The following is an 18049-nucleotide window of genomic DNA, read 5'->3' as shown; positions in this document are numbered from 1 at the left end:
CCAATATTTAAAAAGAAAAAATAGTTTATAAACAATAACTAAACTTCTAGGTTAGCCCACACAATGCTGACCATAATGCAATAACCATTGTGACAGTTTCTCACAGTTTCTGTGTGGAAATGACATTCAATGTTTCACAGGGAGTAAGTCCAGTATATATTAACACATACTCCCTCCAGGGAAGCTCTCTATCAAATGTTTACCGGAAGCATCACGTTCCTTGGTGAATACAAAGACTTATAAAGACTCCCAAGGCATGGTGTCTGCCCTTGAAAAGTGTTCTCTTCCTCCTCACTTTTACTGCAGCATTTTCCCTCTCCCTTTCTCTGAAAACCAGGGCTGCCCCCACTCACCCTGAGTACAGAGAAGCCAAAGTGGCCAATTCCTGTTTCCACGACAGGTAGATGTCAGGCATTTATACCTGTACTGTCAGGCTCTGTTGATGTGAACAGAACAATCTAAGAATATGAGCTCTCAGTCATGACTCCTATACACACACGTACTATACTATACACGTACTATATATATGTACGTGTATACTATACACGTACTATATATATGTACTATACACACATACACACAGTTTATTGAAACATCACCACTTTTAAAACTCTATTTTGGGGCTTCCCTGGTGGCGCAGTGGTTGAGAGTCTGCCTGCCGATGCAGGGGACACGGGTTCGAGCCCTGGTCTGGGAGGATCCCACATGCCGTGGAGCAACTGGGCCCGTGAGCCACAATTACTGAGCCTGCGCGTCTGGAGCCTGTGCTCCGCAACAAGAGAGGCCGCGACAGTGAGAGGCCCGCGCACCGCGATGAAGAGTGGCCCCCACTTGCCACAACTAGAGAAAGCCCTCGCACAGAAACGAAGACCCAACACAGCCATAAATAAATAAATAAACAAAACAAAAAACCCCTTGATATTTATTTTATTATTCTCTATACCCTACATATGTGTTATATATTTTTTGCACACAGGATTTATTCATTAAAATTCAATTTTGAAATATAAGTATTGAATGTGACTAGGAAGAAATACACCCTAATTGTAACAGTGGTTACCTGAAGGTGAGGAGATGAATGCTTTTTATTTTCCTATTCGTAATTGTATGTACTTCCCAGATTTTAAACAATGACCATATTTCTATAACCAAGAAGAAGATGCTCTTTTAAAAGCATGACTATGCCCAGGTTCTGTGAATTCACGATATACTCTGCTGAGTAATCATATCATACCAAAGAGCTCTGACTGGGCATGAACATGCAAGGTAAACCCTCTGCCTGCCCACCCTCCCTGGCTGATCCAGGCAATATGTAAAAGGGGTCAGTTTACTGTCACAGGTTCCTGGCCCAGAAACATTAGGGAGTGTGGGGTTAGGGAGTGTGGGGTTAGGGGGTGTGGGATTGAGCATATTCTTCTTGAAAAGTGGTCTTTTTTAGCCGCTCATGGTTACATTTTTTTTAAAAAAAAAAGGACTGAGGCTTCCCTGGTGGCGCAGTGGTTGAGAGTCCGCCTGCCAATGCAGGGGACACGGGTTCGTGCCCTTGTCCGGGAAGATCCCACATGCCGCCGAGCGGCTGGGCCCGTGAGCCATGGCCGCTGAGCCTGCGCGTCCAGAGCCTGTGCTCCGCCACGGGAGAGGCCACAGCAGGGAGAGGCCCGCGTACCGCAAAAAAAAAAATTAAAAAAAAGGGCTGGTTGGTTACTCATTAAGGACTTAAAGGGCTAGAAATATAAATTACATTATAGTTTATACTATTTATGTATAAATATTTTTGAAGAAAAAATATACTCTGTCCAACAGAAATTCATCAACACCAAAGGTATTTCATGTAGGAATTTATATTAGTGATCTATTCCCACATTTGTCACATGAAAATGATAAGAAATTCTTGTTTGTCTTAGTTTCGGGGTATTATTTATACTTAATGTTTGGGGTATTATTATACTTATTTATAATAAAACAGTATCGGAGTACCAGCTTTTTCCACATAGACTGTGAAGCCCCTCATTAGAAAAGTCTTATCTATAGGTGAATTTATGTATCTTCCCCCCCACCTTTCCCACTGGGAGCAGCAGAGAAAAACCACCTTCAAAGTCAGCCCAAGCTGGGTTCAAATCCTAGTGCAACCAGTCCTGTATTGGGTGCATGCCTCAACTTCCTCTCCTGTATCACACCTCCTGGGATCCATGTCTCTATGCCATCCCCTCCCACAGTTGACCTGGGCTGGCCCTGAGTACACCAACAGAATGTGGCAGAAGTGGTATTGCCAGACCTCCAAGGCTAAGGCACAGGGATCCATTCGGCGCTCACCTTAGTCTCTGGAAGGTTTGGTCTAGGGGAAGCTATCCACCATGTAAGGGGTCTGACTTCCCTAAGACCACTATGGTGTAAGGAAGCCCACGGTAGCCACGTGTGAAGAGAGTATATGGAGGGATGAAAAGAGGTGGTGGGGGGAGGCAGCTCAGGAACCATCTTGCTGTCTCAGCTATCCCAGACAAGTGATGAAGAAGTCATCTCAGATGACTCTAGCCCCAGCCACCATCTGACCGCAACCCACTGGAGACCCCAAGGAAGCGGGGCCCATCTGAGTCCAGTCAGCCCATGGAACATGACAGATGCATGAGTCAGGGACATCATAAGTCTTTTGTAAGTAGCAGCCTTCTTTATCTTCTCTTCTCATGGAAATACTATCAAGTAAACCAGATATGTACAGGCTGTGGAGCCATTCAAATGCTCTTAACACTCACCCTATTCTCACCATGTTCCTTATCAACAATCTCCCCTTGGAGCTAGATAGATATCAGGGTTACAGATTTTCAGATCTAGCAGTAACTCTGGATTCTGTTACTTAGTAGAGGCCACAGGTAAATGAGGTCAGCTCTGAATAATTTGAAGAAAGCTCAGAAATAAAATACGAGGTTTGGTTTTACCCTCTTTACTCCAGGGTTACTCATGGCCAATTAGATAGCATTACTGAGTGTCCACCACATGCCTCCCAGTGGACAGGACATGTGCCCTGCCTTGAAGAGCCAGGATCCAGGCAGAGCACAGACAAGTGAACAAGCCATCATACCACAGGTTTCAGGGGCAGGAAGGGGTTGAAGACAGGCACCAAGAAGACACACGGCAGGAGAGGAAGCTGACCCCATCTGTCAGGGTCTGGAGGGTTTACAGAAGCTGGAGGAACTAACCACAGAGTCAAAGGGCTGCAGGGGTGAAGATAACATGTGTGTGCCTCAGCTCTGGGTTTGGGGGTACATGCACCTAGATGTGTGCCTGGGAACGGCAAGAGAGGCAAGGAGAAAACATGTACATTCCATGATCAGAGAGCACATGCCCTTCAAAATCAGTACAGAAGGCTTGAGACTGGCAGGTGGGATGCTTGGATCCCAGTTTCCACTCTCACAAGACAACTCACTCACCTTCCGAGCATCTTAACAGTGTGACTACACCACTAGGCTGTACTCCTCTCAGGAAGGAGACTATGAAATCTGAAAAGGACTTTTTTTATGGTGTTAAAATATATACCATAATATTTAGCATTTTAACCATTTTTAAGTGTACAGTTCCATGGCATTAAGTACATTCACCTTGCTGTGCAATCATCACCACCATCCATCTCCAGAACTAACCCATCCTCCAAAACAGACACTCTGTGCCCACTAAACACTAACTTCCCATCCCCCCTCCTCACAGCCCCCTGCAACACCATTCTACTTTCTGTCTCTGTGAATTTGACTATGCTAGGTACCTCATATGAGTGGAATCATACAAGCTTTGTCCTTTTGTGACTGGTTTATTTCACTTAGCATAATGTCCTCAAGGCTCATCCATGTTGTAGCATGTGTCAGAATTTCCTTTCTTTTTAAGACTAAGTAATATTCCTTTGAACGTATATACCACAATTTGTTCCACATTTTCTCTACTGTGAATAATGCTGCTATGAACATGGGTGTGCCAATATCTGTTCATGTCCCTGCTTTCATTTCTTCTGGATATACATACTCAGAAGTGGAACTGCTGGGTCATATGGTAATTCTACATTTAATTTTTTGAAGAACCTCCCTACTGTTTTTCATAGCAGCTGCACCATTTTACATTCCCACCAACAGTGCACAAGGGTTCCAATTTCTCAACATCCTCACCAATGCTTGTTATTTTCTGCTTTTTTCTTTTTTAAACAATAGCCATCCTAATGTGTGTTAGGTGGTATCTCCCAGTTTTGATGAAAGGGATTTTAAAAAGATCGTGGTTCTTCCTGGCCTAGGACATTCTACATAGAGTCACTCATCTATGCAATACTATGACTTTCCTGAGGCTGTCTCCACAATGTCTGTCTGAGGGCAGGACATCATCCCCCCCAGTTAAGAGGCTCCCAGGACATCCTCACCTATTCACCAGCACAGAATTCTAATGTTGCAACTGGCTTTCAACAAATTATCTTCAGACTTGATGGTCACCTTGTTTCTCTCTTCTAAGTTCTGCTTCAAGTGGGCTCTAACACTAAACATACTATCAATGACCTGTGGCCCCAGGTGTCTCCTGCCCTCTTCCCATCTTCAGGGTCTTTCAAAGCCACACCAGGAATGAGGCAGTTCACCTTGAGCCTGTGTTGTGGATGGTGCTCCTAGCCTATCCATTCCATTCCATGAATGATATTCCATTCATTGGGAAGGTCCTTTCAAGAGTGAAAGCTGGTAACAGAGAAAGCTGCACCCCAACTCCTCCCCCACAAAGGAAGGGCTGTGACCAGAACTTGGCTCTCCTGAAGCTGAGACTTGAAAGAAATGCTGGTGCACGGCAGTGCAATAAAGCTGAAACTTTCAGTGAGACAGCTTTTTACAGTGTAAGACCATCAGGTCTCCCTTAGCACAAGAACTTGACTCCCCAGTTTTTAGCCACCCCCTCTTTCCTCCGATCTCCCCCATTTCAGTCATTTCACAACGGCCAACTACGCTGCTTATTAGCAGAGGTAGAAAAAGGTTTCAGGGGGAGTAGATGCTAAAACTATGCATCCTCAATACCTACAACAGTGCCTGGCACATAATAAGAGTTTCGTGAATATCTGTTGAACAAATCAAAACTAAATTTATCAAAACAAGACTGTATGTCTGTCTTCCACCATTATGAGCAAGCCAGGTAGCTTGAATTAGTAGTGGTGGGTAGTAACTGGAGAAGTATGAAATCAGCAAATATCACATTTTCACTCATTTATTTAAGGACATAGTATGCAGGTATAAATAAAAGCATGAATAATGTGTTTTTTTTCAGGTTGCTGTGTTTTTTATTTTCTTAGTCACTAATTCCCTTGAACACATAAGCTGAGCTGAAATAATGTAGTTTTACTCAATAATTATTGTTTTCTGGTAACTGAAGTCTATATTCAGGTTTCCTTAGATTTTACCTAATGTCTTATGGCCATGTGTCCTCAGGCTCCTCCTGGCTACGACAGTCTGTCAGACTTTACGACCTTGACAGGAGGACTGGTCAGGTATTTTGTAGGCTGTTCCTGAATTCAGGTTTGTGTGCTGTTTTTCTCATGGTTAGACTGGGGTCATGGGTTTTGGAGATCATGTACCTATCCTATCAAGGGCACGTGTGTTGTTTATTTTTGAATCATGACGAACATGTCACCCACCCCTGGAGCCCCTCAAACTGATATGTGCTCCCTTAAAAGTGCTCTACTGCCAGATGTCCATTTATTACCTTAGAGATAGATCTGCATCCTAGGGAAACCACGCTTGGTTTTATTTAGATTTTATGTACAGACTGCAATGTTTTCACTTCGAAGTTGAATTCTTTAACAAATATCTCTGATTTTATATTTTCACTCAATATTGTAGGCCCCTTTATCTCTTTCCTCAGTTCACTCCTGGCTGATCATCCAGGACACTCAAGAGAGTTTCACTTGCATTATAGAATCTGAACTATTAAATAAGTTTACTTATCTTAAACCCATGACCTGCCGGTTTCCTCCTTTTTTTTTTTTTTTTGCGGTACGCGGGCCTCTCTCACTGTTGTGGCCTCTCCCGTTGCGGAGCACAGGCCCCGGACACGCAGGCTCAGTGGCCATGGCTCACGGGCCCAGCCGCTCGCCGGCATGTGGGATCTTCCCGGACCGGGGCACGAACCCGTGTCCCCTGCGTCGGCAGGCGGACTCTCAACCATTGCGCCACCTGGGAAGCCCTAACACTATTCTTGTAGAACGACCACAAGACTCTCTCAGTCCTTCTGGACACGCTGATTTTCAGTTTCAAAGCATGCTACACCTTGCGTTCAGTAAACTGTCTCAGGCCTCTCTTATTACAGAAGAACACTGGCAAAGAACTCTGCTACATCTTAACACTTTCCACATTGATAAGCAGTGGTGTTTGGTGGCTTATCCACCCAGGGAATACTCAGTTGGCCCATTTTTGGTGGTTTTAATCTTCCTTGAGTGTTCTTCACACCGAAGATCACTTGTAGTCATAAGGACCCCAGGAACAGAAGCCACAGGAAAGGTCAGAACTCTCGCTCGACCCTGAGAGCGAGCGCCTCCTTGGCCCGCAGGTCCCACCCCGGCCTGCCTAGCACACAGCTCTTACTTCTGCACTGGTGTGGCCACTGCAGGGCGAGAAGTCAGCAGGTCCTGCCCTCCAAGTGCACCCCAGGCCGGAGTCACGGCAAAGGCGGGAGGCCCGTCGCTCCTTCTGAGCAGGCACTGGGCTCCGACCATTCGGGGGATACTGCAAACAGGAAGCTTTCCCTAGCAGCCGGTGGGTGCGGGTGACAGGGACGCCTGGGCGCCAACCAGAGGGCAGGTCGGTGGGATGCACGGCTGCAAAGCGATTGGGTCTGGGAGGGAGGAAAGAAGTCAGCGGGAGAAACCTTATAAAACTGAAGAAGGCTTCGCCAGCGCTGGGAAGGGAGAAACACCGTGGCGGCGACACAACTACCACCGCTCAGGGCGCACCGGCCGCCTCCGGAGCTGCTGGAGGACTAGGCTCGGCCGCGGTGGCGGCGCTTCTGGCGCACAGGACCGCGTCCGCGCCTGCGCTGCGGGTGGTCTAGGGGCCTCGCGCCCGCGCAGCTGGCCCTCCGAGGTGCCCCGCCCCGTCTCCGGACCCCACTCGGGCGACGACCGGAACACCCCACCCCGCGGCTGCTCCCCTCCCCACGGCCGGCGGCTGCTCCCTCCACGCCTCCGCCCCCACCCCGAGCAGGGCCGCGGCCCGCCCTACCTCGCCGCTTGGCGCGCACGATGCCCTTTTTCTGCAGCACGAACGTGGACCCGTTCACCAGGCTCGACACCACGGCCACGCCCAGGCCGAGCGACACGGCGGCGGGGCTCGGGCTGCGCGCCCCCTCCCCGGCCGCCGCCGCTGCAGCCGCTGCAGTCCCCATTCCGCCGGCTCCCGCCCTCCGCGCCTGCGCGCTCGCCCGCCGGGCCTGGAGGCGGGGGCCGGCTCCGCGGCCCAGAGCCACTGGGGTGCGGGAGACCGGGGTTCTGCAGGGGCGGGGTGGAGCCCGGGCTCCGGGAGGGGGTGAGAGGGGGGAGGAGGGGGAGGAGCGCGTTAGGAGAGGCGGCGGCGGCGAGGAGTGGGGTGAGGTGGCAGGTGGGTGGGCGCAGAGGCCGAGCTGCAGGCTTGGCGGTGCAAATACAGGGCCCGCAGTTAAGTTTGCTTCTCAGGTAAACAGATGGGTTTTGGTGGGTGTCCCATGCGATATTTAGGACTGGAAGAGCGCTAGCAAGACGCAGCGTTCGCTGGGATAATGGTCCCTGACAAAGCTGTTCGGGGGCCCGCAGAGAGCCGCCCCTGGGGCCTGAAACCAAGACACGTCAGCTGTGGAAACTCGAATGGGACCGCTGAAGGAAGGGAAGTCATCTGTCTCCGCACCGGGGCAGTGAGCTCGTGATCGCACCGTCCAATTTACTGATTTATTTTTAATAAAATATACCGAAATTACAGAAAACATGGGACAATATTTTAAAATTACTCAATACCACAGCCCTAGCCTAATAGTTATTGTTTTCCCACCTAAAGTACAATTGCAATGACAATATACAAAATATCCTTTTTATTTAATATATCATAATCAGTTTTTACGTTGCTACATAATGATTATTTTAATGACGGTGTAATTTCCCATAAAGTTAATTACCGTAATTTGTCTAACTGTTCAGCTGTCGTTGGATGTTAGGTTGCTCCCAGTTTTTTTTTCTATTATAAGTGATGCCGTGATGAGCATCTTCGTAAATTTTGAAAAAACTAAAGAATATCAACCTATACCTATATGCATCACTGTTTGTGAAGCAATATAAAATCAAATACTATTTCTGTATGAAAACTTTTATGCTGAATGAATCTAGTCCTTTGCTTATTCTCTTTTTGTTGTGGTAGCATATATATAACAAAACTTGCCATTTTAGCCATTTTTAAATGTACAATTCAGTGGCATTAATTACATTAACAGTGTTGTGCAACCCTCACCACTGTCTATTTCCACAACTATTCCATCACTCCAAACAGAAACTCTATACCCATAAAGCAGTTATCTCCCATTTTTCCTACCCCCTAGTCTCTGCTAATCACTAACCTACTTTCTGCCTCTATGAATTTGCCTATTCTAGATATTTCATATAAATGAAATTGCACAATATTTGTCCTTCTGTGACTGGCTCGTGTCACTTAGTATAATGTTTCAAGCTTCATCCATATTGTAGCATATGTCAGAACATCATTCCTTTTTATGGTTCAGTAATAGTCCATTGTATGTAAATATAGTAGTCCCCTTTATGCAAGGTTTCACTTTCCTTGTTTTCAGTTACCCAAAGTCAATGTGGTTCAAAAATGTTGATAGAAAATTCCAGAAATAAGCAATTCATAAACTTTAAATTGCATGCTGTTCTGAGTAGTATGATGAAATCTCATTCCATCCTGCCCGGGACATGAATCATCCCTTTGCCCATTGTATACTGTCCATTTATTCACTTAGTAGCAACTCAGTTATCACATCGACTACTGGCTATCGCAGGGCTTGGGTTCATGCAACCCTTATTTTACTTAATAACAGCCCCAAAGCACAAGAGTAGTGATGCTGACAATTTGGATATGCCAAGGAGAAGCTGTAAAATGCTTCTTTTAAGTGAAAAGGTGAAAGTTTTGAACTTAATAAGGAAAGGAAAGAAAAAAATTGTATTCTGAGGTCAATAAGATCTACACTTAGAATCTTCTATCCATAAACTGTGAAGAAGGAAAAAGAGATTTGTGCTAGTTTCGCTGTCACACCTCAGACTGCAAAAGTTATGGCCACAGTGCATGATAAGTGCTTAGTTAAGATGAAAGAGGCATTAAATTTTTACAATAAGATATTTAGAGAGAGACTACATTCACATAACTTTTATTACACTATATTGTCATAACTGTTCTATTTTATCAGTGTTGTTATTAATCTCTCGCTGTGCCTAATTTACAAATTAAACATTGTCATAGGTATATATGTTCATCTGTATGTATAGGAAAAAAAATAGTATATATAGAGTTCAGTACTATTAGAGTTCAGTACTATATATAGAGTTCAGTGGATGTTTCAGGCATCCACTGGAGCTCTTGGAGGGTATGGCCTGCAGATAAAGGAGGACTAATGTACGATATTTTTTTTTAAAAAACAACTTTATTGGAGTATAACTGCTTTACAATGTTGTGTTAGTTTCTGCTGTAGCACAAAAAGAATCAGCTATATGTATACATATATCCCCATATCTCCTCCCTCTTGCATCTCCCTCCCATCCTCCCTATCCCACCCCTCTAGGTGGTCACAAAGCACCGAGCTGATCTCCCTGCGCTAGGCAGCTACTTCCCAATAGCTAGCTATTTTTCATTTGCCAGTGTATATATGTCAGTGTTACTCTCTGACTTCATCCCTGCTTACCCTTCCCCCTCCCTGTGTCCTCAAGTCCATTCTCTACATCTGTATCTTTATTCCTGTCTTGCCCCTAGGTTCATCACAACCATTTTGATTTTTTAGATTCCATATATATGTGTCAGCATATGGTATTTGTTTTTCTCTTTCTGACTTCACTCTGTATGACAGACTCTAGGTCTATCCACCTCACTGCAAATAACTCAATTTCATTTCTTTTCATGGCAGAGTAATATTCCACTGTATATATGTGCCACATCTTCTTCATCCATTCATCTGTCAGTGGACACTTAGGTTGTTCCACGTCCTGGCTATTGTAAATAGAGCTGCAGTGAACATTTTGGTACATGACTCTTTTTGAATTATGGTTTTCTCAGGGTATATGCCCAGTAGTGGGATCGCTGGGTCATATAGTAATTCTACTGTTAGTTTTTTAAGGAACCTCCATACTGTTCTCCATAGTGGCTGTATCAATTTACATTCCCAACAACAGTGCAAGAGGGTTCCCTTTTCTCCACACCCGCTCCAGCATTTATTGTTTTTAGATTTTTTGATGATGGCCATTCTCACCAGTGTGAGGTGATACCTCATTGTGGTTTTTCTTTGCATTTCTCTACTAATTAGTGATGTTGAGCATCCTTTCATGTGTTTGTTGGCACTCTGTATATCTTCTTTGGAGAAATGTCTGTTTAGGTCTTCTGCCCATTTTTGCATTGGGTTCTTTGTTTTTTTGATATTGAGTGCATGAGCTGCTTGTAAATTTTGGAGATTAATCCTTTGTCCGTTGCTTCATTTGCAAATATTTTCTCCCATTCTGAGGGTTGTCTTTTGGTCTTGTTTATGGTTTCCTTTGCTGTGCAAAAGCTTTGAAGTTTCATTAGGTCCCATTTGTTTATTTTTGTTCTTATTTCCATTTCTCTAGGAGGTGGGTCAAAAAGAATCTTGCTGTGATTTATGTCATAGAGTGTTCTGCCTATGTTTTCCTCTAAGAGTTTTATAGTATCTGGCCTTACATTTAGATCTTTAATCCATTTTGAGTTTATTTTTGTGTATGGTGGTAGGGAGTGTTCTAATTTCATTCTTTACCTGTAGCTGTCCAGTTTTCTCAGCACCACTTATTGAAGAGGCTGTCTTTTCTCCATTGTATATTCTTGCCTCCTTTGTCAGAGATAAGGTGACCATATGTGCGTGGGTTTATCTCTGGGCTTTCTATCCTGTTCCATCGATCTATATTTTTGTTTTTGTGCCAGTACCGTACTGTCTTGCTTACTGTAGCTTTGTAGTATAGTCTGAAGTCAGGGAGCCTGATTCCTCCAGCTCCATTTTTCTTTCTCAAGGTGGCTTTGGCTACTTGGGGTCGTTTCTGTTTCCATGCAAATTGTAAAATTTTTTGTTGTAGTTCTGTGAAAAATGCCAGTGGTAGTTTGATAGGGATTGCACTGAATCTGTGGATTGCTTTGGGTAGTAGAGTCATTTTCACAATGTTGATTCTTCCAATCCAAGAACATGGTATATCTCTCCATCTATTTGTATCATCTTTAATTTCTTTCATCAGTGTCTTATAATTTTCTGCATACAGGTCTTTTGTCTCCTTAGGAAGGTTTATTCCTAGGTATTTTATTCTTTTTGTTGCAGTTGTAAATGGGAGTGATTCCTTAATTTCTCTTTCAGATTATTCATTGTTAGTGTATAAGAATGAAAGAGATTTCTGTGCATTAATTTTATATCCTGCTACTTTATCAGATTCATTGATTAGCTCTAGTAGTTTTCTGGTAGCATCTTTAGGATTCTCTATGTATAGTATCATGTCATTTGCAAACAGTGACAGTTTTACTCCTTCTTTTCCAATTTGGATTCCTTTTATTTCTTTTTCTTCTCCGATTGCCGTGGCTAAAACTTCCAAAACTATGTTGAATAATAGTGGTGAAAGTGGGCAACCCTGTCATGTTCCTGATCTTAGGGGAAATGGTTTCAGTTTTTCACCATCGAGAACAATGTTGGCTGTGGGTTTGTCATATATGGCCTTCCTTATGTTGAGGTAGGTTCCCTCTATGCCTACTTTCTGGAGACTTTTTATCATAAAGCGGTGTTGAATTTTGTCAAAAGCTTTTTCTGCATCTATTGAGATGATCATATGGTTTTTATCCTTCAGTTTGTTAATATGGTGTATCACATTGATTTGCATATATTGAAGAATCCTTGGATACCTGGGATAAACCCCACTTGATCATGGTGTATGATCCTTTTAATGTTCTGTTGGATTCTGTTGGCTAGTATTTTGTTGAGGATTTTTGCATCTATGTTTATCAGTGATATTGGCCTGTAGTTTTCTTTTTTTGTGACATCTTTGGTTTTGGTATCAGAGTGATGGTGGTCTCGTAGAATGAGTTTGGGAGTGTTCCTCTCTTTGCTATACTTTGGAAGAGTTTGAGAAGGATAGGTGTTAGATCGTCTCTAAATGTTTGACAGAATTCACCTGTGAAGCCATCTGGTCCTGGGCTTTTCTTTGTTGTAAGATTTTTAAACAGTCATTTATTTATTTATTTTTTTCGCGATACACAGACCTCTAACTGTTGTGGCCTCTCCCGTTGAGGAGCACAGGCTCTGGACGCACAGGCTCAGCGGCCATGGCTCACGGGCCCAGCCGCTCCGCGGCATGTAGGATCTTCCCAGACCGGGGCATGAACCCGTGTCCCCTGCATCGGCAGGCGGACTCTCAACCACTGCACCACCAGGGAAGCCCTGTTGTAAGATTTTTAATCACAGTTTCTATTTTAGTCCTTGTCATATTTTCTGTTCATATTTTCTATTTCTTCCTGGTTCAGTCTTGGAAGGTTGTGCTTTTCTAAGAATTTGTCCATTTCTTCCAGGGTGTCCATTTTATTGGCATAGAGTTGCTTGTAGTAATCTCTCATGATCCTTTGCATTTCTGCAGTGTCAGTTGTTACTTCTCCTTTTTCATTTCTCATTCTATTGATTTGAATCTTCTCCCTTTTTTTCTTGATGAGTCTGGCTAATGGTTTATCAGTTTTGTTTATCTTCTCAAAGAACCAGCTTTTACTTTTATTGATCTTTGCTATTGTTTCCTTCATTTCTTTTTCATTTATTCTTATCTGATCTTTATGATTTCTTTCCTTCTACTAACTTTGGGGTTTTTTTGTTGTCCTTCTTCTTTCTCTAATTGCTTCAGGTGTAAGGTTAGGCTGTTTATTTGAGATTTTTCTTGTTTCTTGAGGTAGGATTGTATTGCTATAAACCTCCCTCTTAGAACTGCTTTTGCTGCATCCCATAGGTTTTGGGTCCCCGTGTTTTCATTGTCATTTGTTTCCAGGTATTTTTTGATTTCCTCTTTGATTTCTTCAGTGATCTCTTGGTTATTTGATAGCGTATTGTTTAGTGTCCATGTGTTTGTATTTTTTACAATTTTTTTTCCTGTAATTGATATCTAGTCTCGTAGCACTGTGGTCGAAAAAGATACTTGATACGATTTCAATATTCTTTAATTTACCAACACTTGATTTGTGACCCAAGATATGGTCTATCCTGGAGAATGTTCCATGAGCACTTGAGAAGAAAGTGTATTCTGTTGTTTTTGGATGGAATGTCCTATAAATATCAATTAAGTCTATCTGGTCTAATGTGTCTTTTAAAGCTTGTGTTTCCTTATTTATTTTCATTTTGAATGATCTGTCCGTTGGTGAAAGTGGGGTTGAAAGTCCCCTACCATTATTGTGTTACTGTTGATTTCCCCTTTTATGGCTGTTAGCTTTTGCTTTATGTATTGAGGTGCTCCTAGGTTGGGTGCATAAATATTTACAATTGTTATATCTTCGTCTTGATCATTATGTTGTGTCCTTCTTTGTCTCTTCATATAGTCTTTATTTTAAAGTCTATTTTGTCTGATATGAGAATTGCTACTCCAGCTTTCTTTTGATTTCCATTTGCATGGAATATCTTTTTCCCCTCACTTTCAGTCTGTATGTGTCCCTAGGTCTGAGTTTGGTCTCTTGTAGACAGCGTATATAGGGGTCTTGTTTTTTATCCATTTAGCGAGTCTGTGTCTTTTGGTTGGAGCAATTAATCCATCTACATTTAAGGTGATTATCCATATGTGTGTTCCTATTACCATTTTCTTACTTGTTTTGGGTTTGTTATGGTAGGTCTTTTCCTTCTCTTGTGTTTCCTGCCTAGAGAAGTTCCTTTACCATTTGTTGTAAGGCTGGTTTGGTGGTGCTGAATTCTCTTAACTTTTGCTTGTCTGTAAAGGTTTTAATTTCTCCATCAAATCTGAATGAGATCCTTTCTGGGTAGAGTAATCTTTGTTGTAGGTTTTTCCCTTTCATCGCTTTAAATATGTCCTGCCACTTCCTTCTAGCTTGCAGAGTTTCTGCTGAAAGATCAGCTGTTAACCTTATGGGGTTTCCCTTCTATGTTATTTGTTGCTTTCCCTTTGCTGCTTTTAATATTTTTTCTTCGTATTTAATTTTTGATAGTTTGATTAATATGTGGCTTGACGTGTTGCTCCTTGGATTTATCCTGTATGGGACTCTCTGTGCTTCCTGGACTTCATTGACTATTTCCTTTCCCATGTTAGAGAAGTTTTCAACCATAATCTCTTCAAATATTTCTCAGACCCTTTCTTTTTCTCTTCTTTTTCTGGAACCCCTATAATTTGAATGTTGGTGTGTTTAATGTTGTCCCAGTGGTCTCTGAGACTGTCCCCAATTCTTTTCATTCTTTTTTCTTTATTCTGCTCTGCAGCAGTTATTTCCACTATTTTATCTTCCAGGTCACTTATCCATTCTTCTGCCTCAGTTTTTCTGTTATTGATTCCTTCTAGAGTATTTTTTATTTCATTTATTGTGTTGTTCATCATTGTTTGTTTGCTCTTTATTTCTTCTAGGTCCTTGTTAAAGGTTTCTTGTATTATCTCCATTCTATTTCCAAGACTTTGGATCATCTTTACTATCATTACTCTGAATTCTTTTTCAGGTAGACAGCCTGTTTCCTCTTCATTTGTTTGGTCTGGTGGTTTTTACCTTGCTCCTTCATCTGTTGCATATTTCTGTCATCTCATTTTGTTTAACTTACTGTGTTTGGGGTCTCCTTTTTGAAGGCTGCATGTTCATAGTTCCTGTTATTTTTGGTGTCTGCCTCCAGTGGGTGAGATTGATTCAGTGTCTTGTGTAGGCTTCCTGGTGGAGGGGACTGGTACCTGTGTTCTGGTGGGTGGGGCTGGATCTTGTCTTTCTGGTGGGCAGGACCACACCCGGTGGTGTGTTTTGGGGTGTCTGTGAACTCAGTATAATTTTAGGCGCCCTCTCTGCTAATGAGTGGGGTTGTATTCCTGTCTTGCTAGTTGTTTGCCATGAGGTATCCAGTACTGGAGCTTGCTGACCATTGGGTGCAGCTGGGTCTTAACGTTGAGCCAATGATCTCTGGGAGAGCTCTCGCCGATTGATATTACGTGGGGCCAGGAGGTTTCTGGTGGTCCAACGTCCTAGACTTGGCACTCCCACCTCAGAGGCTCAGGCTTAACACTTGGCCAGATCACCAAGACCCTGCCAGCCACACAGCTCAGAAGAAAAGGAAGAAAACAAAAAAACAAAAAAAACCGAGAACCCTAGGATAGATGGTAAAAGCAAACCTAAACAGACAAAATCACACAAAGAAGCATACACGTACATGCTCACAAAAAGAGAAAAAGGAAAAAAAACTCAAAAAAAAATTACAATTAAACATAAAAAAAAAGAGGAGGGCAACCAAACCAATAAACAAATCCACCAATGATAATAAACGCTAAAAACTAAACTAAGATAAACATAAAACCAGAAACCAATGAGACACAGAAAGCAAACCCCAAGTCTACAGTTGCTCCCAAAGTCCACTGCCTCAATTTTGGGATGATTCATTGTCTATTCAGGTATTCTTCAGATGCAGGGTTTATGGAGTTGATTGTGGGGATATAATCTGCTGCTCCTGAGTCTGCACAGAGAAATTTCCCTTTCTCTTCTCTGTTCACACAACTCCTGGGTTTCAGTTTTGGATTTGGCCCTGCCTCTGCATGTAGGCCACCCTCAGGAGTCTGTTCCCTGCCGAGACAGGAGGGGGTTAAATTAGCAGCTGATTAGGGCTCTCTTGCGCACTCAGGCCAGGGAGAGGGAGGGGTACAGTAGTCATAATTGGAATGTGGGTTGAGCCTGGAGTGGCAGAGGCCAGCGCGACATTGCAACAGCCTGAGGCGTGCCCTGTGTTCTCCCGGGGAACTTGTCCGTGGATCACAGGACCCTGGCAGTGGCGGGCTGCACAGGCTCCTAGGGTGGGTGTGGATAGTGACCTGTGCTTGCACACAGAATTCTCGGTGGCAGTGGCAGCAGCGTTAACAGTTCATGCCCGTCTCTGGGGTCTGAGCTAATAGCCGTGGCTTGCACCTGTCTCTGGAGCTCGCTTAGGCGGTGCTCTACCTTCTGTGGGCACGTGGGGAAGGGATCTCCTTTCCTTGCACACCCCGAAACAATGGCCTCTTGCCCCTTAGGCAGGTCCAGACTTGTTCCCGGACTCTCTCCCAGCTGGCTGTGGCGCACTATCCCCCTTCAGGCTGTGTTCAAGCAGCCAACCCCAGTCCTCTCCCTGGGATCTGACCTCCAAAGCCCGAGCCTCAGCTCCCAGCCCCCACCCGCCCCGGCGGGTGAGCAGAGGAGCCTCTCAGGCTGGTGAGTGCTGGTCGGCACCGATCCTCTGTGCGGGAATCTCTCCGCTTTGCCCCCCGCACCCCTGTTGCTGCGCTTTCCTCTGTGGCTATGAAGCTTTCCCCCACTTCACCCCACCAGTGAAGGTCCTTCCTAGTGTGTGGAAACTTTTCCTCCTTCACAGCTCCCTCCCTCTGGTGCAGGTCCTGTCCCTATTATTTTGTCTCTGTTTTTCCTTTTTTCTTTTGCCCAACCCAGGTACGTGGAGATTTTCTTGCCTTTTGGAAAGTCTGAGGTCTTCTCCCAGCATTCAGTAGGTGTTCTGTAGGAGTTGTTCCACATGTAGATTCATTTCTGATGTATTTGTGAGGAGGAAGGTGAGCCCAACGTTTTACTTCTCCGCCATCTTGAAGGTCTCTCTCCAACATTTTTTTTATCTAGTCATCTTTTGATGGACACTTATGTAGTTTCCACCTTTTTTTTTTTTTTTTTTTTTTTGCTGTACGCGGGCCCCTCACCGCTGTGGCCTCTCCCGTTGCGGAGCACAGGCTCCGGACGCGCAGGCTTCGGACGCGCAGGCCCAGCGGCCATAGCCCATGGGCCCAGCCGTTCTGCGGCATGTGGGATCTTCCCGGACCGGGGCACGAACCCGCGTCCCCCGCACCGGCAGGCGGACTCCCAACCACTGCGCCACCAGGGAAGCCCAGTTTCCACCTTTTGTCTGTTGCGAATGTTGCAATGACCATTGGTGTGAAAGTATCTATTGGAGGCTCTGACTTAAATTCTTTGGGATATATACCTAAGAGTGGAATTGCTGAGTCATATGGTAAATTCAATGTTTAGATCTTGAGGAACTGCCAAACTTTTCCACAGCCACTGCACCATTTTATGTTCTCACCAGTAATACACGAGGGTTCCAATTTCTCCAAATTCTCACCAATACTTGTTATTTTCCCCTTGTCTTTTTTTAATAGCCATCCTAGTAGGTGTGAAACGGTTGCTTATTCTTTTTAAATATACCTATGAACATCAATGATGTTTTCTGGAAACATAAGCAATAACTTCTATCATAAACCTCAGCAGAAGCAAGCAGGTGGACACAGCAGCAACAGCATTGCCAACATAATCATAATGTTTTACTTTTCTAATAATGCTAGTAAAAAAATTTAAAAAAAGACTAAAGTGCTTTTGGCAAAAAAGGTATGCTCAGTTTTTTAAAAAAACACAATAAATTCAGTAAATGCCAAAGAATATAAGACATCACCCCAAATTTCATCACACTAAAGTAATTATTATTACCATTAAGAACTCCACTCCAGGTATTTTTCCAGTAAATGGGTATATGGGTAAGAGGATAGACATTTTATCAGATGGGAAGGCACATATATATTACTTGGATATAACATTTAAAAAACTGAAATGAAACTAACTACCAAAGCTGAGATAACTACAAT

General features: G+C 43.7%; 1 protein-coding gene across 3 annotated transcripts in view; it reads right to left on the bottom strand.

Moving 5' to 3' along the window:
* Positions 1–7397, bottom strand: part of NIPA1 (NIPA magnesium transporter 1) — a 37309-nt gene extending 29912 nt beyond the window's left edge. Inside the window, exons 1-2 of one of the 3 annotated variants that reach the window (XM_060153135.1) lie at positions 7224–7352; positions 6588–6837 (exon numbers count right to left, since the gene is read on the bottom strand). Coding sequence is in view for 1 of the 3 variants with exons in the window: in XM_060153134.1 (XP_060009117.1) it covers positions 7224–7386 (163 nt within the window). In the remaining 2 variants the exon portion in view is untranslated. Of the gene's footprint in view, positions 1–6587; positions 6838–6955; positions 7062–7223 lie in introns of those variants that run through there. The other 2 variants (XM_060153134.1, XM_060153136.1) reach the window with 2 other exon arrangements.
* Between the last annotated feature and the right edge of the window lie 10652 nt (positions 7398–18049).

The sequence above is a fragment of the Lagenorhynchus albirostris genome, chromosome 6 (assembly GCF_949774975.1).
Source record: "Lagenorhynchus albirostris chromosome 6, mLagAlb1.1, whole genome shotgun sequence".
Taxonomy (NCBI): Eukaryota; Metazoa; Chordata; class Mammalia; order Artiodactyla; family Delphinidae; genus Lagenorhynchus; species Lagenorhynchus albirostris.
The sequence above is the reverse complement of the archived record's forward strand: the minus strand, read 5'-3'. Positions and strand labels throughout refer to the sequence as shown.